Raw genomic sequence first — 27,441 nt, forward strand, 5'->3', positions numbered from 1 at the left:
AATGAAAGCAATGAAAGATGAAGTGATAGAAATGAAAACACTTATGTCATCTTATTTAAAGAAACATGTTTTTTTTTTCTTTTACTAACTTAGATCATTTTTTTTCCTGCCAGTAGTTAACTATATTTTAGGTTTCATATAAGATTATCATAGGTTGAACAAAGTAAGGAACTTTCAAACGCTACTACAAGTGTGATTAAGCGAATAAATATTCCTCCAACTTGTCCAATGTCTTATCCATCTGTAAATTTATTTGTAATGGGATGAAAATTGTTTGTGATGTCATTATTTTCTTATTCTAGTATCTCATATTTATCTTTTGACAGAGCATCAATAAAAACAGTCAAATTAAGTGTCAGTTATTAGATTGGTATAGCTCGAGAGAGATTGTTGCTGAAGGAAGATGGTCTTCTAATAATGTAGCTACTTTGGTTCATCATGTTCCTATTGGTCCACATGCGATTAGAGTATGGGTTGATGTAGCAAAGAAACTGAACACATATTTGTGGAGGCCAACATCGAAAATGACATGTATTGAAGAAGCTTTGGGAAGTACAGTTGCATGGCCATCTGATAAAGTGATCATTGGTATGTTAGCTAATTCTAATATTTTTTGTCTACATTTGTTAAAGATTTTCTATACTTGTTTAATTAATACCCACTATTGTTGATATCTATATAATCATACATTGATATATTTTATAAATTTATATAGGTGAATGAAATGAAGTCTTAACCAGAGGACTAAAGAACCAGCAATGACAGTTAGCGCATATAATCTTGAACACTTATGATGAACTTTATTTGTATTTTGAGGGTTAATTTGTGTGGTTGGTACATTTACTAAATACTTTATTTACCTTCATATCATTTAGACCGCAACATTAATTAAATAAATTACTGACTACTTTATTTTGTAATTTTAATACATTATGAATGGAAGTTATTAGTATTCATTGTGTTATGAAGTATTTATGTGTGTAGATTTAACTAAAGTTGAGTCCTTGAACTAAAATTTATCAAAAGCTAATTAATTCAAAAATTATTTTTGAGAAAAAAAGCTACCTCTTTCATAGCTATAAGTTAAAGCTATAGAAAGATTTATATAGCCAGAAACGAAATGGTATCAAAAGGTTATTATAATTATTATAATAATTGAAAACGATTAAATAGCATTATTAGAGCTTAATATTACAACTGTAAATACTATATTATAGACTAATATTATAGCTACAAATACTATATTATAGCTTAATATTACAGCTATAAATACTATACTATAGCGTTGAAAAAAGGCTATTATATGTCAAAGATAGCACATTATTTAACCTATATAAACTTATGATAGCTCTAATGAAAAACGCTATCAAATTTTTTATAACAATTTATATAAGCTATATCTTCATACTCTACGATAGAACTCATCATAGCTTTGGAAAAACGCTATAAAAAGCCCAGACTTTTAATAACAAGGGTTGTCAGGACTTTCGAAAAGGCTATAAAAAGTCTATTATAGTCCTTTTCGTTAGCTATCATATATGTTATTTCTTGTAGTGCAAAAGGAAAACAAGTATGGGTATTAAGCTGAGAGGTTGCCACCCTTAAACATGAATCTCCATAAATCTTATAAGTGAAGCATTCTAGATATAACTTGTTTAATGCGGCTTGGTCATTTGGATCTCGAAAGGTGACCTGATAACTTGTAGAAATACAAGTTATTTAGCTTCTTTTATAGAATAACGAGGTCAAAATGTAGAAGTGTATCAAAAGGCCATGATTATGTTGAAAAAGCATAAGTATTTAGAAATATACTTAACATAAGTATCCATGTATGTTTTACCGCATTTTTAATATCTTAACGCACGAATAGAAACAAAAGAAAAGACTAGTGAATAGTAGAAGATCTTGTGCAAGAGCTACGTGAGAAGAACCCGTTTGGCGAGGATAACTGCTAGGTGAGGATCTATGTCATCACATGAGGATGGTTTACGAGAAGAAAAGAATGATGGTTGGAGTTGATATGACTTGACAAAGGCTACATTCGAAGTTGACATGATTAGAAGAACATAAGTTTCCTGCCAAAAGTTGCATATATAAAGTCTCTTTCTACCTCAAGAGAAGGGAGGTTAAAATGGACTAAAAGGGGTCAGATGTATGAAAAGCCAAATGTCTTTATTCGACCAAATGCTAGAGAAGGATGGAAAGGAGTAGCCTTTCCATCTTCTGTAAAAGTATTCTTCTTCTTCTCCGACAATCTGTAAGTGACAACTTAAAGTATGAGTAGAGAATATGCCATTTTTCATCCCCCTAACTTGTAATGTTCATTTCTTCACTTACCATTTTTATATTTATTTGTAATGTATTCGTTCATATTATACAGTGGCCTAAGGCCTACATTCTTTAATATATTACATGTCTATACCTTCCGAATCTGTCATTTCTTTACTATACATCTTTCAATGTGTTATCTGTAGTTTGGTATTGTGATAAGTTCTTGATAAAAAGCTTGACTTATAATTCTTATCATGTTAGTTGAGCTATAATCATCACTTGGCCAGTGCTTATCGCCAACTACCCAAGAGAGTAAGTAGTAAGGATATGACTAACGCGTGTAAGGAGGAGTTTGGAGACAAATCCTAAGTGATCGTAAGAACAAAACGCTAACACTGTCTTAGGCAACCTATATCGATAAAATGTTTGTTTAATATTCAATGCAGAACTCTAAGAAGGGTTTATTACCTTTCAAGCATGGAGTTCACTTGTCTAAGGAACAATGTCCTAAGACACCTCAAGGAGTTAAGGATATGAGACGTATTCCGTATGCCTCAGCTGCGGACAGCTTAATGTATGCTATACTCTGTACTAAGCTAGACATTTGTTATGTAGTGGAAATAGTCAGTAGGTATCAATCGAACCTAGGGTTAGACCATTTGACGGTGGTTAAAATTATTCTCAAGTATCTTAAAAGAACGAGAGACTACATGATTGTGTATGGAGCTAAGAATTTTACCCTTACAGGATACACTGACTCTGATTTCCAAATCGATAAGGATTCTAGGAAATCCACGTCGGGATTAGTGTTCATCCTGAATGACGGAGCTGTGGTATGGCATAGCATCAAGGAAGGATACATAGCGGACTCTACTATGGAGGTTGAGTATGTTGCTGCTTTTGAAGCAGAAAAGCAATAGTTTAGCTTAGGAAGTTCCTGCATGATTTGGAAGTTGTTTCAAAAATGAAAATGCACATCATTTTATATTGTGATAACACTGGGACAGTAGCCAATTTTAGAGAATCTCGCAGCCACAAACGAGGGAAACACATAGAATGGAAGTATCACCTAATACGGGAGATTGAACAACGAGGGGATGTGATCGTCACTAAGATCGCTTCGGAGCACAATATTACTAGTCCGTTTACGAAAACTCTCACGGCTAAAGTGTTCAAGGGTCATCTAGAAAGTCTAGGTCTACGAGATATGTACATTAGGTAATCTAGGGCAAGCGGGAGATGTGTGATGGGTATGAGGATGCCCTAGTTTATTGTATTTGTATATATACGTTTTATGTAATATACCTATACATTTTACCATTTCCAATGTTTGAGAATTACTTTATTATGTACATCCCAAAGAGACTAGAGTTTTAGTCCAAGTGGGAGTTTATTGGATTTTATATCCTAAAACTCGTAGATAGTAAATATAATCCATTAACCGTTATTAACAAAAGTGTTATTATTATAATTTCAATAAGTATTATTGATTATATTATTAGTTTTTTCTTAATAATCTAAATCCAATAAACTAACATCCTAAGCTATTTGATGAGTCTTGAACAATATGTAGAGACATACAAGGGTCAATTTTTGAGATATAGTTAAAGGGTCTATAGTTTAGGGATAAGGCGGGTACCTTATCATGGTAATACTATCGATACGACTTACTTTGTATTTGATACAAATGCAATAATCCAAACGTTCGTGTAGGTGACATGCGAGTGAAGGTATCCTATGCAATGAGTTTACACAAGATCGGACCATAAAATAATAACCACTAGATGTAACTCCGTTAACTAGTTAGGTTTTTATTTCATTAGGATGACCTAGGTAACTTAGTCTTAATCCTGAGTGTATTATGAACTTTTGTTCATGAGAGATTGTCCTTTGATTTGTAATGGTGAGAGTGACTAGATTGCCAACTCGGTATGCTTATCATTTTAGAGACAAGACTGAGAGGGGAGCTGGAAACATAATCACACAAGATGAAATTCACTTCTTCCCGACTTTATGGCAAGTAGATAAGTATTTCCTTAAATTGTATCTCCGCGACTTGAACAAAGGGCCCTACCCTCTTTATCATACAAGTGTGGTTTCTGTTTAGTGGTTGGACCATAAACATGTTGTTCATTAGAAGAGCACTAGTATTTAAGGACTAGAATTAACCCAGGAGTAAAATGGTAATTTGACCCAGCTGGTGTTACGGACGCTTGTGAATGACTAATTTATTGGTATTGGTCTATATTCATGGAAACATAAATATATCTACAGTGAGAAGAGTTCAGTTATAAGTCTTTAGTGGAGTGTACACACAGCTAATGAATATTAATTAATGTGGTTAATGAGTTTAGACAATTAATCTCATATCGGTGTAGCTTCTGATCTATAGGTCCATTAGGTCCCCTTTCCTAGCTTGTAAAGGGTAATGAGATTTATTTATATTGGTTGTAGTTTGAAATGTCCAAATTTACTTTGGGAATTAACATAATGTATGATGATACATTATAATATAAAGTTTATATTTTAATTAAACTTTATTATATAAATTTAATTTTGGATATGATTCAAAAATAATTTATGAGAATAAAATATTTGAATGAGTTCAAATATTAATTTAATGTGAATTTGATTCATATTAAACTATAAGTTAAAATTTAATGTGTATATGAGACATATTAAAACTATAGGTTATGATAGAAATTTATATTTGAATATGATTCAAATTTAGATTAAATTAAATAAAATATATTTAATTTAGCAATTAATTGATTGGAGAATTAATTAATAATTTAGTTTAATTTGATTTAATTAAATTAAAACTATAGGTTATGTGAGAGATATTCTTTTAAAGATGATTTAAATGAAATATTAATTAAATATGATTTAATTAGTTAATTAATCGATTAATTTTTTAATATTAATATTAATTTAGTAATAAGTTATTAAATTAATAGGGAATGTGGGTGATTTTCCCACGTTTCCATTTTTTCTCTCAACTTCCCTTTTCTATCGTTTGAAGAAGAGAGAGATGTCGTTTACCATCTTAGAATCTTCTGAACATTGATACTATAATTCTCTCAAAAAGTAATTTTCTCTTTAAAAATCTCCTTCCAATTGGTCTCCACAGACCAAATTCTCAACCCAGAGAGAATAGGGAGGTTTCCAAGTGGTGGTGCCCCAAATTTGGCTTTTAGTAGATTCAGAGTCGTCAACGTGCGTAAGTTTCCTGTTCTCTGTGATCTCTAATGTTTAATTTTAATTTCAAAAGCATGCTTAATCTTAGAATCTAGAAATTAGTTTCTATATAATTTTGTCAATTTATTGGTATTTTTAAATCCCAATTAAAATTGAGTTTATGATTCTAATTAATTCTTCCGCTGCAAGGGCTCTCATCGCTTAACGACGAAGTTCAAGAAAAGACAACAAGGCAAGGAAGCTATAAGGAGCAGCACGCGATGAGACACATCATCTCTCGCCAAAGAACCTAAATGCAAGGATGCATATGTAACGTAAAATTTTCCCTTATCGTATTTATTATCTGGGTCCTCAATTTTTGTATTCTTTTTGTATATTATACTTGTAATTCTTTTTTTATGCTTGTAATTATTTTGTAGTTTATATTGTTGTCAAAAAAAATTTCAAGTTAGGGAGTGCGAGGGTTCCTTGCAGAACATTTAGGCGAGTTAAGTTAGGGTTTAGCGTGATGAATTCACCAAGCAAGAAGGGTGCGTCAAAACGCATTAGGCGTTGTGATCTTATCACAAGATGAGGAGCAAAAAGGGTTTTGTTATAAACGATCAGGAGTTTACGGAAGCTCAAACGTTTCATATCTTTTAAAATTCATACTTTAAGAGTAATGATCTCGCCGCCATAGAAAACCTAAACAACGCTATCAGATCATATCACTTCACATTAATAACGTGTGACGTTAACCACGTGATTAGTCGAAACCCTAACCATATAGTTAGCCTTACCTATTCAATCCCTTTGTAAACCCTTATTTCCAACTTTTAGTTGCATAAAGTCTCATTAGAACCCTTAATGCTCTCTAATCTTCTTCTTCTGTAAGCCAAGTAAGACCCCATTTTCGTAGCCTTTGTTTCTCGGTTTTTTTACTACATTTCATTTCGAAAATGGCCAAAAACAAAAATGTTGATCAGTCTGAAAAGAAAAAAGCACTATCTACGGGCAATCCATCTGAAAGGGATATCGAAGTTGTATGCTCCGACAATCCTGTGTCGAAGCAGGCACAACTTTCATCCTCATTACACAATGAAGCACTACCTAGTTCAAGTGAGGTTTTTGGAACAGAAGGGTGGAACCCTTTCAACTTCAAGGGCAAAGAGATATCCATGACGGATGAAAATAATATTGGAATGATGTTGAAATTGCTCCTTGAAGAAAGTAACAAAAGAAAAAAAGTGAGAGAAGAAGTTGAAAAGAAAAAGAAAGAAGATGACAAAAAAGCGAGGAAAGCAAGGATTTAGGAGGAGGAGAGAGAAAAAAGAAGAACAAGAATGAAAAAAGAAAAAGGAGGGCAAGAAGTGAGAAGAAGAAGAAAAAGAAAGGGAAAAAGAGAAAGAAATTGAAGAGAAAGAAGACCGCGAGTAAGAGCAAGAAGAAAGTGTGCGAGAAAAAGGGACCTCCTCACCAATAGCCGAAACTGAGTTTGAAAATGGGGCGAAGAAGGCCCAGAAAAAGACAGAACAGGTTATGTCTGAGCTACTAAAGATAAAGATGATGGCATAAGACGTTAAGGCCTTAGCAGATGGAAAATTAGAAATAAAAGTGAAGGGGCAGGAAGAGCTTCGAAGAAAAGTGGACAAGTAGCTCCCTCCACGGAGAAGAGTAAAGAAAAAGAAAAAGAAATGACTTTTGAAGAGTTTTGCGAAGAGTTTGAAAAGGAGATTGAAGAGTTAAGTCCTTTGGAGGACGAAGTACCAAAACCTAAGAAAAAGAGGAAAGTAACTGTCGCCACGTACCCAAGACGACGCGGAGCGGCCGACATCCTTAAAAAGGTTTATTTTTAAAAAACAAAAGAGGAGTCGCCACCAATCTATTTTTTACGGTGTGATTGGACACCAAAATAAAGTGAATCATTTTAAATAAAATAAAAACTGGTCTACGAAAAAATTAAAGTTGAGTTCGGGAGTCATTTGTGTACGGGGAAGGTGTTAGCACCCCATAACACCCGTTTTAGAAAACGGTGGCCAAATTTAATGTCTTGAGTAAAATTTATTTTTTAAAGAAAGAACTATGTCTTATTTCACTGCTCACCACTCCAATATTTGGAGCAATGATCCCATAAAATAAGTGGGATACACCCATTAATTAGACTATATTGGGGAAAAATCCTCACCTTAAGAGAATGAGAAATTGTTACAATTTCTCAAATTCTATCATAGGCTAGTCTTTGAATAAAGTTTTTTTTAAAAAAAACATTGATTAAATATATTTTCTCTTGGGATCAAATCTCGGACTCCCTAAGATATTGATCCCTCACCTCAAGAATCTAGAAATAACGGACTCCCAGAAATTTCTAGATTCCATCGTAGGTTTTTTTTATCGAAATTGGCGTGGTTATTATAAAAGAAATGTAGATTAGGAAACCTTATGAAATATCTATTTAATTTTGAGTTTTAAAATAAATAATTTTAAAGCAAAAAAAAAAAAAGATTCTAAATGGTTTAAAGAGAAAAAATTTAAAAAAAAAAAAGATTTCAAAATTAAATACAATTATGATTAAAAGTATCTTAAAATTTTCAAGAAATTTTTAATGAAAGTCAAATAGAAATAAAAAATATACCACACAATAAATTAGACAAATAATTTAGGATATCAATGTATGCATATACTAAATATAACAATAATAATAAAAAATAAATTAAAAGAAAAGGAAAAGAAAAGATACATAATAACGATGAACAAAATAAGAAAAAAAAGAACTAAATGAAATAATAAACAAATGAATATGTAAAAAAGAAATTAAATAAATAAGTGAAGAAAAGAGGAAATAGGGATGATAGTAAGTTAAAAGAGATAAAAAAAAAAATTATGAAAGAAAATAACGATAATGGTATAAGAATAAAAATAGCAAAAAGTTTTTTAAAAAATCATAAATATAAAAAAAAAACTAAATAAATAAATAAAGTTATATATAAAAAAATAAAAAAAAAACAAACAGAAGGTTAAATATAATAATATTAATAATAAAATAATATTAATAAAATTGCAAATAAAATTAAATTTAAATAAGTAAATAAATTAATTAAAAAAAAACAGAGGGGTGACGGCAAGGTTTGCCGCCACCCTAAAAGAAAAAAAAAATATATAATAATAATAAAAAGAAAAATGATAATAATAGAAATTTTCTTTTGTTTATAACTTTTCTTTTTCTCTATTGTTTTAGAGAGAAGAAAAATGTTAAAAGATCTTTTTTTTTTCTTTTAGCATGATGATAAAAAGGTAGTAAAAATAAAAAAAGAATTTTCCTTATACATTTTTTTTTCTCTTTACATTTGAAAAGAGAAGAACAAAAATAAGGATTTGATCCCGAAGAAAATTACTTGTTGTATGAGGTGCGGATAATTGGGAGTAAACCCTACCTAATGCAACCTCCAACTAAGTTTTTTCTTCCTTATGGGATTAGAATTAGGGTAAAAAAAGACGATATGAAGATAAAAATAAAAACAATAAAGCGAAAAAGCTAATAACCCACCTTTATGCAGAGGAATACGTTTCTTCAAATTCTCTCTAAACACTTTTTTTTCGTAGAGATTCTCTCTAAAACAATTTTTTTCTCAAGACTTTCTCTAAAACAATTTCTTCTCCCCTTTTCCAAATGACAAAGGATCCTATTTATAGACCCGGGGTGTGCCACAAATTAGGAAAATTTAATAAGTATAAAATCAAATTAGATATTATGTAATTTTATTAATTTTCTTTTTTCTAAAATAGTAAAAATATGATATTGAAAGATTTTGTCCAAAATAATTTTTTTGTTTTTTTTCCTAAAGTGATAAAGATAAGTCAAATATGATATTAAAATTTTTTGTATAAAATAAATTATCTTGCTTTTCCTAATATGATAAATCAAAAGAGATTTTGTATAAATAAATTAATTTGTTTTTTTTCCTAAAGTGATAAGTCAAAAAAATGATTTGAATTTTTTTTAAATAATAGATATTCTCATTAATGACTTTATTTTCCATTTTAATAAAAAGATAAGAAAAAAACATAAGATTTCATATTATTACAAAAAGATTTTACCTTTTTCTTTTTTTAACAAAATAAATTAATGAAATATCTTAACCATTGCCGCAATTAATAATTTAAAGAATAATAAAAAAATGTAGGATAAAATTAGGTGGCTACAGCATGCCCCCCTTCGTGCATCCTTATAGAATTAGAAGGTGGACGAAGGTGTAGCCACTAACTCATCAAACTAAGATATTTTAAATAAATTAACGACGTTAGGGGCCAGGGATAAAACAAGCGCCTCATGACAAAAGAATGAATAAACTGGAGGCCAGGGATAAACCAAACGCCATCCAGCAACATGGTGTCGAGGGCCAGGGATAAAACAAACGCCTCATGATAAAAGAATAAACAACTTGGAGGCCAGGGATAAAATAAGCGTCATCTCAATAACATGGTGTCAAGGGCCAGGGATAAAACAAACGCCTCATGACAAAAGAATAAACAACTTGGAGGCCAGGGATAAAACAAGCGTCATCTAAATAACATGGTGTCAAGGGCCAGGGATAAAACAAGCGCCATCTTAGTAACATGGTGTCAAGGGCTAGGGATAAAACAAGCGCCTCATGACAAAAGAATAAATAAGCTGGAGGCCAGGGATAAAATAAGCGTCATCGCAGCGACATGGTGTCAAGGGCCAGGGATAAAACAAGCGTCATCGCAACAACATGGTGTCAAGGGACAGGGATAAAATAAGCACCATCGCAGCGACATGGTGTCAAGGGCCAGGGATAAAACAAGCGCCTCATGACAAAAGAATAAATAAGCTGGAGGCCAGGGATAAAACAAGCGCCATCGCAGCAACATGGTGTCAAGGGCCAGGGATAAAACAAGCGCCTCATGACAAATGAATAAATAAACTGGAGACCAGGGATAAAACAAGCACCATCTCAGTAACATGGTGTCAAGGGCCAGGGATAAAACAAGCGCCTCATGACAAAAGAATAAATAAGCTGGAGGCCAGGGATAAAACAAGCGTCATCGCAGCAACATGGTGTCAAGGGCTAAGGATAAAACAAGCACCTCATGACAAAAGAATGAATAATCAAACTAAAGGTCATATATTAAATCATCATATCAATAATCTATATCATGTCACCTATGGAAATGTAGACAATGCAAAAAATGTGAAAAGCCATGTATGCATGAACATGTTAATTATGTGTATAAAAGAAATTGAATCATTGTTTACTTTTCTCAAGAAAGAAAAAAAAACAAAACATGCGTAATAGCCCAATAACGTTCATTAGTACTGAAACCTCAAGTACAAGCCCATATCCTTGAAATATTAGTGACTTGATGAGATAATGCTAGAATCAAAAGCTAATCGTCACTCTATGCATAGTCCACGCTTAATGGGTTAGGCAAGTCCTCTCTGTCCATATGAAAGCTCTTTTTACTACATACGGTCCCTCGTAATTAGGATTCTATTTCCTTTATGATCCTTTTGAAAAGGTAGGATCCTTTTAAATACTTAAACTCCCTTTTGAAAACGACAGTGTCAAACTTTCTCGTCATACACTCGTGCAATTTTATTTTTGTACAACTCTGTCCTCTATATAAAGCAGTCAGTCTCTTTTCTTCTATGAAATTCAATTGCCCATACCTTACTTGAGCCCACTTTGCTTCATCTAGTTCTACCTCTTGGATTACCCCAAGGGATGACACCTTAACTCCAATAGATAAAACTGCTTCGAAACCATACACCAGTAAAAAAAAGGTTGCCCTTGTTGACGTGCAAACTGATATTCTATATCCATGCAATGCGAAAGGCAGCATTTCATGCCAATCTCTATAAGTAACCGACATTTTCTCAAGAATCTTTTTGATATTTTTGTTGGCTGCTTCCACTTCCTCATTCATCTTAGGGTGATAAGGAGTCGAATTATAGTGTTTAACTTTGAACTGACTGCATAACTCCTCCATTAATTTATTATTCAGGTTTTTTCCATTATCGATGATGATGCGCTCAGGTAAACCATACCGACATATAATGTCCTTTCATATGAACTTGACAACAGCCTGCTTGGTGACACTTTTGTATGAAGCAGCCTCTACTCATTTCGTGAAATAATCTATGGCTACCAAAATGAATCGATGGTCATTTGATACCTTTAGCTCAACTTGCGAAGCTTTTGTCGTATAGGTTTACATTCTAGTTTAAGTGGTAATCAATGTGTTACAATCTCTGTATCAAAACCAGGCATATTTCGATGGGACCATGCAAAATATTTTTGAACTCGTGAAGTAGGATCACCAGATCTGATTGATCCTGCTCTTGAGCTAAAGTGTCAATTCACACTTCTTTCACTTCTTCTGGTATTCCCAAATTGGTAACCTTCAAAGTCTCTTGATATGACATAGTATTTTTTTTTCTCGCTCTATCAATCTTAGTAATTCAGAAGATATATCATATTCATCCTCTTCGATATTCTGCTTAAGATTATAGATTGAAACCTCAAAATCAATAACGTCATCGATGTCACCTTCAACTTTGGTGCCCCTTATTCTTGAACTCACAACAATCCTCAATGAAATGGTCATCTATCTCAGGGTGGAATAAACACTGCTTCACGTTGATGCATCCAAACTTCTCCCTCTCATCATTGCTAAACCTTGGTGACAAATATCCAGCTCCACGAAGGATTTGGAAAAATGTATTCATTGAAGTAGTCACATCACACACCTTATTCTCAAAATATGATGTTCTTGGAGTCTTTGGAAGAAACTTGAATCTTCAAATGAACTTCAATCTTTGAGTGGCTTCTGGGGTTAGGAGTCTTCTAGTTTTTTGAAAAATTCTCTTTAGACCTTCTGAAGTAAAAAAATTCCAGTCATGAGTTTAGGTCATATTTTGCATTTGAGGTAAATTAAGTTTATTTTTTGGATCAATTGAATCTTAATTACCCAAGTAAAAACTATTTAATTAGAACAAAATAGTTAATTTGATTCCGCGGTCATACTAAAGACATATGGCATCATGAAAATTGGCCAATTTATGTCTTTAATTTTAATTTGGATACATGTCAATTTTTAATTAATTCCAAATCCAATTATTTTAGTAGATGACATGGTAATTTGTGATTGATTCTAAAATTTCTTATTCAACGTGTCTGGTTTTTTCATAAATCTAGTTATAAAGTATAACTAAAGTTAGCAAATTTGTAAAATATTATTTGTGACATGGTCATCTATATAAATCTTTCTTTTAACAGAGTAAATAAGTACGTGTTATTGGTCTGATTTTTTAAACTTATTCCTTCATATCTTAGTTGCAAGAGGTGCATATTTTAGTTTCAATTTTGCCTATTTCAATATTTCACAAGATAGAAAACACTACAAATTTATAATTATAATTATTAAATTAATAAGAGAATTTTAATTAATAAAATTGGAAAAATAAGGTTTCAAAAGTAAAATAGGCAAAAGATATACCTAACCAATTGAGTAAGATTTTTTTTTCTTTATATATGTGTGTATATATCTATAATATATATAAAAAGATATAAATGAAGATTTTTTTAGTCCCATTTTACCCTTTTATTATAATATTTTTTTAGTCCTACTTTAGTGGCAATTTTGTTTTCCACCTCCTTTTTATAACTTTTCTCAAATTTTAAAAAGTTTCTCCAATTAATTATTTCATTTAAATTTATCTAAATCCACTTATATTCCTCTCTCACTTAATCTTCTATCTCCCAACTATTTACATTTTCTTCTCTCATATATACTCTTTCCTATCTCTTTCAACCTTTCAAGTTATTCTTTTCAAATCTTTAGATATAAATATCTCATTCATTCATGTTCGCAACTCACAACAAAATGTTAAGGGTGAGAAGAAATCAAATAATGCTTCTTTATTCTCTTCTAATTTTTTTTTCTCTTTTTATTTTGTTGTCTATTTTTTTTATATAACAGTATATTTGTGTATATTCCTTCATTCATATGTTTCTTTTTAGTATACAACAAAAGTTAGGAAACTTAAACCACCAACTTTTGACATAAATAAATAAATAAATAAATAAATAAATAAATAAATAAATATATATATATATATATATATATATATATATATATTTATGCTCTTTATGTTTAAATAAAAATATTTTTTTAATGTAATTATGCAAATCTTGTTCATATTTTTTTCATTTAATTTTTTTTATTAAAACTATTTTATTAGTGAAATGGTTGAGTAATTTATATTTTGATTTTGTTCGAACAATGTAAATATTGTTTGAATTTATTAATTAGTATACATAAAGGTAATAAAATGTGTAAAGCAAGAAATGGTTAAAGTCTTTCCTTTAGTTTTTTACCTACAAAATCATTAAAAAAAGTTATGATATTAAGAATTAAGTTGTTCAAGTATGATTTATCTAATGACATTTTTTAGAAAAAATATTATAATATAATAATGATATTTATTTTATTGAATCCTTTGTTTTTATTGTAACAGTAGATGCCTATATAGTTGAAATATTCAATTTCACATTTGCATTAAAAATGTTCAATTTCATTTCAAATTATAATTAAAATAAAAATATATATTTTGAGATAGTATGTTATGATATTTCTAAAATTACTATTCATTTTCCACAAATTACGATGTTAATACAAAAAGGATATAAATATGAAAATATTGAAATAAATGTTTCAATTTTATAAAGTTAAGTTAAAACTATAACTTTTCGTGTGTGATTTTCGTATACGATGCACGCGTTATTTACTAGTATATATATAAACAATAGGCAAATTAATGAGAATTAATAAGCAATTAAATTGTGTTTCAATAATAGAATATTGTGTTTCAATGATAGAATATGGAGAGTTTAAAGCAATTCAGTTCAATGCGTTAGACAATTAACACAATTCAAAACTCAACGTTAAACATTTACAAATCACATGGAAAGTCATTCCTTTCTAAATCAAACATGAGGCTTATAATCACGTAAAGACACATTTATCACCATTCATTTTATAATTACAACATAGAATCATTTTGTTTATTTAATTACATCTTTGAACCCTTTCCTTAGCTCAAGTGTTTACCACATTCTTTTGCCAAGTTGTAGCTATGTAGCGTAATCTCAATGCATTAAGCGAGTTTCATCAATTTCATCACGCATAACACATCTTCCAATGTCATATCACATAAATAGTAAACATCCCATACTAGATCACACAACAAGTACGAGGCATTCTATTCAAGATCATATAGCAAGAATAGAGCATCTTATCACATATCACACAACAACGATAAGACATCTAATACCAGATCACACGAAAAGTATATGAGACATTTCATCGAATAGGGTACACAAGATCATCAAATTTTATTTCATCATTTCAATTCATGTTAAATCACATTCATTAATAAATCACATGTATTTAAAGAAATTGGAAAACATACGAGAAATCATACAACTCATGACTTTTCCATAAAAATACATTTAAGGATTTGGAACACATTAGAAATCCTTTTATTATTGGAAAACATTTTTAAGAAGAACCACTCACAATCAATGTGCTTCCTTGCCCAACACTTTATACGAGAATTTTCTTACTCTTCCTTGCAATTTTTTGTTGGATTTAAGCTGTCTAAAAATCTTTTGAAAAACTTGAAAATTCTCTCGATTTTATCTTAAGTAAGCTCAAGGTGAATGCAACTTCAAAATGACTGGGCATCACCTAATTATAAGTCTTTCTGGTGACAGTTTCCATGCTAAAAGAATTACTTCTGCCTGGGGGTGAGAATGGTCCAATGCCAAAACGCTAGGTGTTACTGTCATTTCCTTATCCTGAATTTGGATTGAGCGACAAGGTCAAATCAATCGTTGGCTTTCTTACATGAATATGACTACTTCTTAATGAAGTAAGCTCAAAACGCATAATAGTCCATTATGTAGCCTTCATTGCATAGAAATCTCATCATATAGGCTACTTTTGTTGCATGGAATCTCATTGCGTAAGGTAGAATGCGATCAAGGCCTCACAATTTATTAAAAAGAAATAATATTTAAGCTTGTTTAAGGACTTTTTTTGACAAAATATAACAAGGTAAAATATTTTCACCGTATAGAACAATTCTAAAAACGGTAAAATCCCATAGATCCATAATGAAAAATACAAAAAATGCCTCAAACAACATGCGATTAATTAGTCACACGTGCTCGCGATTAATCTTTTTTCTGAAAGATCGTGTACTACAGTCATGATATGCAATCGTGTAGTTCTTTTTTAATGATGGGAAAAAGGTTTTAAATTTAACGATCGTGTTGATCAGATCATGAAAAACGATCATATTGATTTGGTAAGCGATCGTGTAGTCCAATGTAAATGATCGTTAAAAACATCAAATCTAACGATCGTGTTGATCATGATAAACAATCAACAATTATGATAAGCGATCGTTTAGATCATATCAACATGATACGATCATGTATTTCTTTTTAAACGACGGGAAAATGGTTTCAAATTTAAACAATAGTGTTGACCATGGTAAATGATCGTTGACAATGTCAAAATGATATTTAAACGATCTTGATACTCTTGAATATGAGGAAGATGAAGTAGCTTCAAAGAATCTTGTCAAAAATAGTGAAGATGAAATAAGAGATTTAAAAAGAAGAATAAATCATTTAAAAATATAACAAAGAAAATCTAGAAAATGAGATGAAGAAATATAGAAAAGAAATGAATAAATCGCAAAGAAGAAGAAAGAGAGTGATGAATCATCCCTAATATTCGAAGGCAAATCTGGAAATTATAAAAATATTTTACCAACTTCATGTATTTTTGTTTTTTTTATTACACGGATCATTAATATTTTTGGATTTTGTTACAATTATGTAAATTATCTTTCAATAATAAAAAATAATTAATTAAACAAATTTTAAATCAATTAATTAGATTAATTAATGAAACTATTTGATTAAATAACTTTTTTTTTTTTTTTGGAAAATGATGTTTTTTCAAAATTAGAAAATCGTTTTAAAAAGTCAAAATTGATGACTTCGAGGGAGTGGATTTCTCCAACTTATATTGCAAGCATGAAATAACTATTTTCTTGATAAACTGTTCATCATCTAATTCTCCACAATTCCCACTAATCCATTTAAGATTATAATACTAATTATTTATGCAAAGAACTTTGCATGTGAAATGGCTATATAAACATAAGTTTTAATTGGATTAAAACTTGATGAACATCTAAGAAATTTGCTGGAAATTACTTTGTGTTGATAACTCTCTCACACTCATAATTCTATCAAACTCACACATACAGAACTTGCCCACCCAAATATAGGAGTAATTAGGATCATAATGTTGGAGTCTTATTTACATGAACACAAAATTTTAGGTTACTTTGCAGAAAAAGAACACACTATTCTTAAAACATAGAGATTTTGACTGCAATTATTTTCGACACATATCGATGAGCTATCGGTTAGCCTGATTCTGAGTATCATGCTTTCGAAAAAGTCTCTTGATAGCTTCTTCCTTCTCATCAACAAAGTCGATAAACTTATATATAACCTGAGTCCAACTTGAGTTTGAATTTGATGACACCAATTCTGCTTGAGATGATTCCTTCTGTTGTCGTATGTAGCGAGCAAATTGTCGAACTATACGCAGCAAAAAGATAAAAAGAGCAACGAGTGAAAAGGCACCGCACAACAGATAAAGACCCCAGAAGCTAACCAAATGAAGTTGTATAGGCTCAGATTTCCTTCTCCTCTCTGCAGGACAACCCATTCTGCAAAACCACTTCTCATGGATCTTCTGAAGCTTTCCATTCTCAGAAAGCTTTAGAATTGCAGTTGACATGTCTACTGCAAGTGGAGATCCTCTCTGAAAAGCCTGGTTGAAAGCATGGATTAATAGAGTGAAATAATTTCATGAAAAAGATAACATAAGATACCATAAACAGACACTAGTTTAAATCCAACAGAATAGAATTAACAGTCTTTTTAAGTGATCTGATGACAAATAAGAAAACCACATAAGTTATAATATTTGTGGTTTATCCCGAGTTTCCATCTAAACAGACTCCAAAATAATGCACCTACAAAAATATGCACAATTACCAATTCAATCAAGATTTTCATTTAATAGATATAAAACTATCGGCATCAACAAATATTTATGTAAATCACACAATTTATAAGATTTGTTTAGATTAATAATTAAGTAGTTTTTATTTCCAATCTAAGTTATGGATATTGTTATTAGTGTTTTTTGTCGATATTGGACTAAATAAATGACATTTTTTAATGTTTTATGAGTATATATGAAAGATGCTGGAGATATCAATGGATATTTGCGTCTGATTTACAGATGTATCGACACGTCAGCAGATATTTTCATCATTGAGTTAAAAAGAAGTTTACTCACAAATCCCCATCCGCTCTTGGTGAATGGCTGTCCGATCATTCCGAAATCATTCCTTCCCGATAAGAATAATTCCATATATGGAAGTTCATCTACAATAGCAGCCACCCCTCCTTTTCTGAATGGCCCCTTCAGCAGTGCTGCTTCATACTCTTCTGGAGAGCCTAGAGATACAAGCCTCGATCGTGGAACGTATAGACTCTCGGTCAGATAGCTATATGCAAACGATCCTACCTGGTAGCCAATTGGCTGTTCATTAGTAATCAAGTCATCAAGTCCTTTAATGGGAGATGAAAGCTGCTGAACTGTAAGGATTGAAGTGAGACTGGCTGTATAGCTTGATGTGATAACCATCAATAAGAAAAGCCACACCACCATTACCATACGTCCAAGTGGACTTACAGTAGCTTCCTCTGTAATTTGAGTTGTGAAGTCAGAAATCTCGTCAAATATATAGTACAATTCAAATTTGTATTTAAGCCAATAGTGAACACGGGAAAAAAATCAACAAAATTATATTCATCTATTTACGTAAGTGGCTCATGCAATCAGTCATGATCATGGACTATGATATGAAAATGCCTTTAAAATGCTTTGAACTGCAAAAGGATTGCCATTACAGAAACGACATTTTCAACGATGAGCTTCAAGCAGAATTTACCTTTTAAGTGAACAGTAGCTATTATGTATTTGAATATAGATTAGACAGAGTAAATAACTGTTAGAGAATGCACTTTCATCAAAAGAACTTAATGCAATACCCTTCCAATGATATGGTATTTTCAATCTATATGGCAGCTTGAGTGAATGATACAAGAAATTATGATACATAAATTGTAGCAACAGTATCATGGAGAGAATGAGTTCTGATAACCATGTTAATAACCTTCTGTCCAAGTATTTTTTTGGTAGATTGAAGCAAAAATATAAATACACGATTCCAGTGAAAATATCACAGCTTGACAGCATTTTGAATTTATAAAATATGATCTTTATAACATACACATCAGTGAAAATAAAGTAGAGCCAAAGCAAGCATAGTTCAACTAGCGTAAGGAAATGTTAGTGATGGAGAGTTACGTGGTTTGAACCCCTACTCCTGTTGTATTCAAACATAAAAAAATAATACTAATATAGAAAATAAAGTGAAAAATAATACTAATATAGAAAATAAAGTGAATTAAATGATAAACAAAGTGTGATTTCTCTTATATAGTCCAAGTTAAGAGTTTGAATTCGAGTCAAACTTGCCCCATATTTATCAACCCGCCAATCATGCAATTTCTTCTCACTTTAGACAGCATTTGCAATAGGGCAAAGAAAAAAAAACAAACAAACAAGCAAATTAAAGAATCAAAAGAGGAAAAAAAGACAATGTCTTACGATTCGTTTTAAACAATGTCGAGAAGCTGAACCTGCAAAATGGAAATATTTTCAGATACTATTCTTAATCCATTATAGCAAAAGACTAACTTGTGCTAAAAGGAAATGATATACCAAAGAAAAACTATGTTATTGAAAGTTTTCCACTTATTGATCTATATTTAACCGCTTTTAACACTAAGTGCACTTACAGTATTACTGTCATTAGCTGCCTCTTTGGTGGACCACGGAAATCGTCATTTACTCGGTGCTCAAGAAGCCATATGACCGCCCCAATCATAAAAAAGGATGCCGATGTTACGCACCACATCTCTACTGTAAATGGCTTAAGGAACACCCAAGCATTTGACTTTGAATTTTTTATTGGAGCCACAATAACAAGACCCGTAGAAGCAAAAGGCTGTGAAAAGTCTACAATCCGTGTGCGATTGGTCACAATTGCAATATCTCCAACAGCAGCATCGAATATCTGACACAAAAGAAATGAAAAAGTAACATCTCTACAATAGATATTTGCAGAGGAAAAATAAATCTAATCCACACTCTACAAGCTAATATAAGAGTAAATTTAGCGTCACACTCATAAACCCCGAGTCCATAAGTAGGTTACAATTGCATATTGTAACAATTTTCTTTTGTTCTTCCTACAGTATTTTCAATCTATTTGCAAAACTAATTCACTACTTTAGAATTGATTAAATTCACTTAACCCTTAGAAATGGACTCATCATTTTTGGTAGAGGGTCTTAGAAGGCTACGTATGGTAATTAATTTCAAATGCTAGTACACCCTAGAGAACATATGTAGAGGTTCTTAAAGGGCAAGGTAAGGTAATTAATTTCAAACGCTAATACACCCTAGAAAACATATGTGGTCCACAAGAAAATGAAACCAACAGATATCCTGCCCCTTAGAAACCAAAAAAATCATTGTTTTACACCATCTGTAAATCCTTCCTCTAGAGCTTTACAGATGGTTTACTAAATCATATTGACACTCTGAAAACCACATTCCCATACTTGATTTATTTTGTTTACACACTCGGGCATTAGAAAAGTAGATATATAATATTTTACTTACACCATTTGCAACGTTCTTCACAAGGTCGTCATAACTAGGATTGGAGTAGCCATTTCCAAAAGGTATTAATCTGTAAGGAACATCATAAGGAACCAGCTTTCTTGCTTCATTGAACAGATCGATACAGTATCCTTCAATGTTTTTGTGGCTTCCATTGACTGCAGTAACAAATTCAACAAAACTTACTCTATGTGGCACTCCAATTATTAATGGTCTTTCATTGTCTGCAAGCACCCATCCACGCGGTTTTTCTGTCTTTCCACCAGGCCAGGTAACATTGCCAAGAGTCTGGTTCAGGTGTGAATAACTAATTTGTTTCTGTTTCAGAGTTTCTGGGGATTGGATTGTAAAGCCTGTGACATTGGACCAATAACCAACACTACGCAATCCCGTCTGATCAATATTGATCACCTCATAGCCTCTAGTGACAATGTTCCGATCTGAGTTAAATTCAATGTGACCACTTAAACCAGTAAAGTTTGCCTGCAACAATATGCTCAAAAGAAGAGCACCATCATCAAATATTTTGAGCTTTCCCCAGGGCATTCTAGATGTATTTAAATCATGAAACTTGTTCTTCAATGAGAAGGTAATGCTCCTACCTTCATTCAGAAACTTATCAATTGCACGTGCAACTACTTGAATGGTATCATAGGCACTAAGAGCATAGACATTCAACGAAGAGTTTCTTGAGTCTTCTGGCAGCATCTTCCTTAACCGAGACCATAATGTTGTTTTTTGGCTGGACTCAGGAATATGTTGACGAAGTACAACCACGCCTTGAAGGATGTTTATAGAGGTTTGTTGCACAAGCCGAACAGAATCTAAGGTAGTAGAAAGCCAATCTGTTGCCAGCCACACATAATCACTTGTCATCATATCAAGTTGATGGGCTATTTTGAAAATACTTAATCTAGGATCAGGATTGACATGAACAACATAAACACGAGGACCAAGCAACTTGGATTTATTGAGTATGGCTGTGATTTCACTGAGATTAAAATGAGAAGGTAAGGGTATTTTGTAAGAAATTTTAAACATCCTCTTGTCAAGCTCATCAGTTAAAGTGGATATTCCATTTCGACCATAATCATCATCCACAAAGATCATGATCACCTCTTTCCACTCATAAAAGTCAATTAAGTCTGCCATAGCAGTCATTTGATAGGCATCACTCTGAGTTGTCCGTAGGAAAAATGGGAATTGGAGAGCAGATAAAGTTGGGTCAGTGGCAGCATATGATATAAGAGGGACTTGGAGATTATTAGCAATCTGTAGAACCATATGAGCTACAACTGAAGATTGAGGCCCAACTATGGCTACAACATCTTTCTCAAGAACCTGGAAAGCTGTTGCCAAGGGGGAGAAGTCAGAAAGTGTGACATAAAACAAGTAGACATCAGCACAATTCAATATAAAAAGAGAAGTCCAGTATAAGAATTCAAAGCCAAATATTCAAAATGGGGGCACTGAAGGATATCGGTAGAAAAGATGGTGAAGAAATAGCAGACAGCATCAGGAGTACTATAATTATCCAATTCCATCCTAATAACAATCAAAGACAAAATTGGGATAACACGACCATAGCCATTTTCAAAATGTTGCCAAAATTTCTAACAGATTATGAACAAAATATGTGTACAATGATGTACCTCCAATAGAACCCACGAGAACATTACAATGTGTATCTGCCATGACCAAATTCAGCTTTGTTCCATTGAGAATGGAAGGATCTGCATTCACATCCGAGACTGCAGCTTCCATTGCCACTTTTGCCGCTCTTCCTATAATTGAATCAAAAGTGAAAACTGCACCAATATTCACAACTGCAGGCCTTTGGCAACATGCAGAACCGGCAAGAAATGCCCATAGCGAACTAAGCAATGTAAGAACTAATAAGCTCTCCATCAGTGAACAACAAACTTAATCTCCCAAACCAGCCTTGAACCAAGAAGACCACTAACTGATTCAAGCTTTCACAGAGCTGGAGACTGCTGAACAAGCAAAAAGCTATTGGTGATGACCAGGAAAGCTTTAAATGAAGACAAGGAGCTCAAGAACATAAACCACAGAAGAACAAGCATTCCACCTAAAAGATTCATTACAGAACTACTTACTACTAATTCTTGTATAGAGCCCGTAAAGAATAAACTCAAGTTAACCATAGCTACTTCAGCGAAATAGAATCATCAATAGTAAACCGTGAATAGGAAAAAGATGTAAGTCAAGAATAAGTACAAAGGAAGGCAAGAAAAACGAAGCGATGAGGGATTGGCACGTTTTATCAGAGGGAATCATTCGAATCCCATTGTCATTGTAAAAAAAACACAAAACCAATAACGTAAAAAGAGAATAAAGAATGACATCCGTAAGCAAAGCTCAAGAATGAACAAATAAATTTACTCGGAGACGATTTTAAGCGAAAACAGGACACTGTTCCCAATTAATGCACGCATCCGATTTGACGCCCTAAAGCTGTTTAACAAAGTGGTGATGGTTGCGCCGATGATCCCATCAATCATTGTTGATCGATGCTTATAACTCCGAGCAGTTCTCCGACAATGTCCACCAAACCACTACTGTTACAGAACAGACTTAACAACTGCAAGTTCACAGCAACCAACACAAAATTTACCTCCCCTTACTAATTTGCTTGTCAAAGCTAAGAATCGCTGAACCCCAAAATTCTTTTCCATGGAACCACACTCCAGTCACTGAATTAAACTGCAACAGGACATTACATAGAATTACAAACTCGACATCAATCAATCCACTTCTAAAACAAAATTTTACTGCGGGGATTTCAAGAAAATCGATCAAGAACACTTACAGAATCACGTAGCGACAGTGGGAGGATCATTTGCATTGTTTCGAAGTGGGTAAGCATGAATTTGACTATTCCACCAATCAATTTGTGGTCGGATTAGGAAGGTGGGTTCATAAATTTCTATATAACACGCCTTGATCAAGCAATAACGTACAATAATTATCATAGTTTGAGAGTGTTTGATAAGAAAAAAAGAAAATGGTGATTAGAAAACAAATGGATAGACAGTCCGACACCACAGAATGGTCGCTCGCCTTCAAATATCAAATCCTTGTTATGGATTCTCTCGAGCTTTGGATAACGGCTTCTTCAAATCCAAGTTGGATGATTACGAATTACAATGTAAAACTTGTAATCAAATTCACACCCAACGTCTAAAATGCGATGATATAAAATGTGGAGCATATCCATTTACAATAAAGTTTAAAATGTAATTTTACTAAAAGTTGAATGCAACTTTAGTAAGATATGATTTGGTATATTTATGTAGAATTGATTTTTTAAACAATGTTTGGTTTTCAAAAGTATTGCAAGTGATTTTGAATTTTTATGTTTTAATTCTAAAAGTCATTTTCAAAAAAAAAAAATTATTTTTATCGAACATGATTATTTGTAGAGGCAAGTGATTTTGATTATATCTCAAGGGTCTTTTAAAAAATATAACAAAGCGGTAAAATATTTACACTATATAGAATAATTCTAAAAACGGAAAAAATTCACAGATCCACAATGAAAAATACCAAAAATGTTCTGTCAACAACGCATATAATATATTTGGTACACACTCATATTTGGTTATTATTTGGTACACGATCATTTAGATTTGGATAGTCAAGTCTAAACGATTTATTTTTTAAATTGTCTGTACACGATTGTTTAAATTTGATCATTAAACGATTTATTTTTTAAATTCTCTGCACGATGTACACGATTGTTTAGATTTATCTATACGATCGTTTATTTTTTTTTTTTACACGATCATTTAGATTAGGCTACCCTAATCTAAACGTTTTTTTTAAGATTTTTCGAACACGATCGTTTAAATTTAGTTACTTTTTGTATTTAGATTTGACTACCCAAATCTAAATGACGTTTTTTTTTTTCAATCTTTTATATTTAGTACATGATCTTGAACAACCAAAAAAAAGTTTGAAAAAAATATATATCTTTTATATTTGATACATAATCTTGAACAAAAAAAAATGAAAGACGAAAAGAATGAAAGATGGGAACAAATGGAAACGGGAAGAAAGAAAAAAAAAGAAAAAAAAAAGATAATGGAAAGATGAATGGGGAAGAAGGACGAAATGACAAACTTGAAATATTTAAAAATGGCTAACTTTATGGGTTTTGTTACACTAACAGTAAATAGTTTGGTGTTTTGTTACATTTATCAAAGTTTCCCTATATCATAAGAGATTTTAGTGTCAATATTACATGAACAATTCTAAAAACAGAAAAAGCTCACGGGCCCGTCATGGAAAATATCAAAAAATGCCCTGTCAACAATGTGCGTAATATATTTGGGTAACGCGTGGAATATATTTGGTACACGATCATTTAGATTTGGCTATTGTTTCGTACTCGATCGTTTAGATTTGTTTTTTTTAATTCTATCGTTTAATTTCGTTAAAAATTGTTTAGATTTGGCTGCATTTAAATTTGGGTACCAAATCTAAACGATTTTTTTTTCAAAATTTGATACACGATCATTTAGATTTGGCTAAATGATTTTTTTCAAGATTTTTTATACATAATCTTTTAGATTTTGTTACTCTAATCTAAATGGCTAAACGAATCATACACCATCTCTTAGATTTGGTTAGTCTAATTTAAATAAAGTAAAAAAAAGAAAAGAAGAAAGACCATACACGTAGTGAACGAAAAAAAAAAGAAGAAGAAAGACATGCACGCAGTGAACAAAAAAAGAAGAAGAAAAAAGATAAAAAAGAAATTTACCTAAATCTAAACTAGGTGAAAAAAGAAAAAAAAAAGAAAAAGGGAAAGAAATTGCAGAGTGAGGGAGAAAGACTATAAAAAAATCGGAAAAAGGAGAAAAAAGATGGAAGAGCAAACCTAAAATATTTAAAAATAGCTAACTTTGCTTTGTTACACGAATGTAAATATTTTAGTTGTTATATTTACCAAAGTTTCCAAATTATTTATGATAAAAATTGATATCACACTTATATAATTGTCAATTGAAACCGGAGATTTTTTCCTTTTTTTTCTTCTCGTAAGAATAACCTCAACCTTCGATAAAGTCATTTATACAGTTGCATGAAACCTTATATTTAGGAAAACTTTTCTAATATAATGACATTTCAATTTAAATTACCTTTTATATCTTTAAAATTTTAGAAATGAAGCTAAAGAAATTACACCTTTTCATTTACCAACAATTATCTATACATTTAGATTTTTAACCGACCTTTTGTAGTTCAATATTTTAATTTTCATTAATTCAATCTAAACTTTTTATCAACCGTTTACTTTGATTATAAGATCCAATTAATTATTAAATTAATTTTGATTATCTTCACCATCTAAAAAATGATATAAAAAAACCTTTTTTTTAAAGAAATTTTCATAAATATAAAGTAAAATATTTACGGCTCGTATAACAAAACCCATGAAATTAACCATTTTTTAAATATTTCAAATTTGTCCTTCTATCTTTCTTCTTCGCTTCGTTTGTTCCATCGTCTTTCTTCTTTTCTTTTTTTTCCCCTTTCTTCCATCTTCATCTGTTCCATCGTTTTTTTTCTTTTCTCCTTTTTTTTCTAAAGTGTTATTTGGTTCATCGTGTATATCGTGTATCAAATATAAAAGATCTATTTTTTTCAAAAAAATTTATTTGGTTGTTCAAGATCGTGTACTAAATATAAAAGACTGAAAAAAAAAAACGACGATTTGGGTAATCAAATCTAAATAATCACGTAAAAAATAGCCAAATCTAAACGATCATGTATAAAGAATCCTAAAAAAATCACTAAATCTAAACTATCGTGTACAAATGTAAACAAATTTAAACGATCGTGTACGAAAAGAATTTTTTTAAAAAATAGTTTAGTCAATCTAAACGATCGTATACCAAATCTTGAAAAAAAAAAAAGTTTAGATTTGGCTATCCAAATCTAAATGACCAAATGTAAAGGATCGTGTACCAAATAATAGCCAAATGTAAACGATCATGTACCAAACAATAGCTAAATCTAAACGATCGTGCACCAAATATATTACGCGCGTTGTTAACGACTTGGTTGACGGGATATTTTTTGGTATTTTCTATGGTGGGTCTTTGGACCTTTTTCGATTTTAAAATTGTTCTACACAGTGTAAATATTTTACTGTTTTGTTATATTTTTTTTTAAAAGAACCACTTTTTAAGGAGAAATGCTACACTATGAAATTTCAAATTAAATTCCATGAGGTTACTTTCAATCCAATTTTGAAAAGCTTAATCAATCTAAATATTGTGTTCTTTTTTAAGTTGTGAAATGTTGTGTTGTGTTACTTATAGTTATGTGCATTTAAATATCATAATTTTGTAAAAGTTTTTCATCTTCTACCATTTTAACATGTTTATTTAAAATTAAAATGTCTGTGTTGTGTTATTACTGTTATTGGAGACATACTTTGTAAAATTAAAATTTTAGGAAGGAGTGAAATAGTCCACAAATCATCCTCTAAATATAAGTTAGTTTTTTTAAAAAAATACTTAATATGATATAAATTATCTATCTATACAATATAGTATCTATTGTATATAAAAGCTCGTATATGGAAAAATTTTCTATTTCCCATTTGATCCCTCTCATTTTAATCATTCTGAAGTATTACATTAGGGATGAATTTTGACGTACCTATGGGTAATAAAGATGTCTTTTAGATGCGTTTCATTCTAGGATTGTTGAGTTATTCTTACTTTTGTAGGTAATATAGACTTTTTTGGGTTGCATCTATTACGCTTTGAGTATTTTATTATTTTTTCAAATGGATGAGATATACTTTTTCCCTAGGGAGATAGATGCATTTTTTCTTACCTTGCTTCTTATCTTTGGTTGGAATAGGGTTTGACTCCGATTTAGGTAATATGGAGTTTTTGGGTGGTGTGGGTAATATGGACTTTTTTGGATTGTGTGGGTAATGCATGTTTTTGGGTGTGTTGAGTATTAAAATGTTTTTTTTATTTGGGTAATATAGACTTTTTATCGAGTGCGAGGAGA

At 31.4% G+C, this 27,441-nt stretch overlaps 1 protein-coding gene across 4 annotated transcripts; it reads right to left on the reverse strand.

The window, feature by feature from the left end:
- Positions 1 to 16,701: 16,701 nt before the first annotated feature.
- On the reverse strand, positions 16,702 to 23,575 carry LOC103495956 (glutamate receptor 3.7-like). Of its 4 annotated transcripts, none has more exons than XM_008457646.3 (8): positions 23,216 to 23,575; positions 23,021 to 23,109; positions 22,038 to 22,376; positions 20,386 to 21,734; positions 19,497 to 19,774; positions 19,306 to 19,337; positions 17,926 to 18,335; positions 16,702 to 17,391 (listed from the first exon to the last, which is right to left on the reverse strand). In XM_008457646.3, exons 3-8 carry the CDS (start codon positions 22,291 to 22,293, stop codon positions 16,972 to 16,974), a joined length of 2,745 nt encoding a protein of 914 aa, XP_008455868.1. In that variant the 5' UTR covers positions 22,294 to 22,376; positions 23,021 to 23,109; positions 23,216 to 23,575; the 3' UTR covers positions 16,702 to 16,971. The 4 variants fall into 4 exon arrangements, with proteins under 4 accessions (XP_008455868.1, XP_008455867.1, XP_008455864.1 ...); XM_008457645.3 differs by having other exon boundaries at positions 22,038 to 22,379; XM_008457642.3 differs by having other exon boundaries at positions 22,789 to 23,109.
- Between the last annotated feature and the right edge of the window lie 3,866 nt (positions 23,576 to 27,441).

Source organism: Cucumis melo, chromosome 11, assembly GCF_025177605.1.
Source record: "Cucumis melo cultivar AY chromosome 11, USDA_Cmelo_AY_1.0, whole genome shotgun sequence".
NCBI classification, from domain to species: domain Eukaryota; kingdom Viridiplantae; phylum Streptophyta; class Magnoliopsida; order Cucurbitales; family Cucurbitaceae; genus Cucumis; species Cucumis melo.

What these genes read in the sequence shown, in the direction of transcription:
- LOC103495956 (XM_008457646.3), bottom strand. Translation starts at nt 22,293, where the DNA reads ATGGAGAGCTTATTAGTTCTTACATTGCTTAGTTCGCTATGGGCATTT. An exon ending in TCTCGTGGGTTCTATTGGAG is followed by an intron (nt 21,735 to 22,037) that starts GTACATCATTGT and finishes CCTTGGCAACAG; the next exon opens with CTTTCCAGGTTCTTGAGAAA. An exon ending in CAGCTAATGACAGTAATACT is followed by an intron (nt 19,338 to 19,496) that starts GTAAGTGCACTT and finishes TCCATTTTGCAG; the next exon opens with GTTCAGCTTCTCGACATTGT.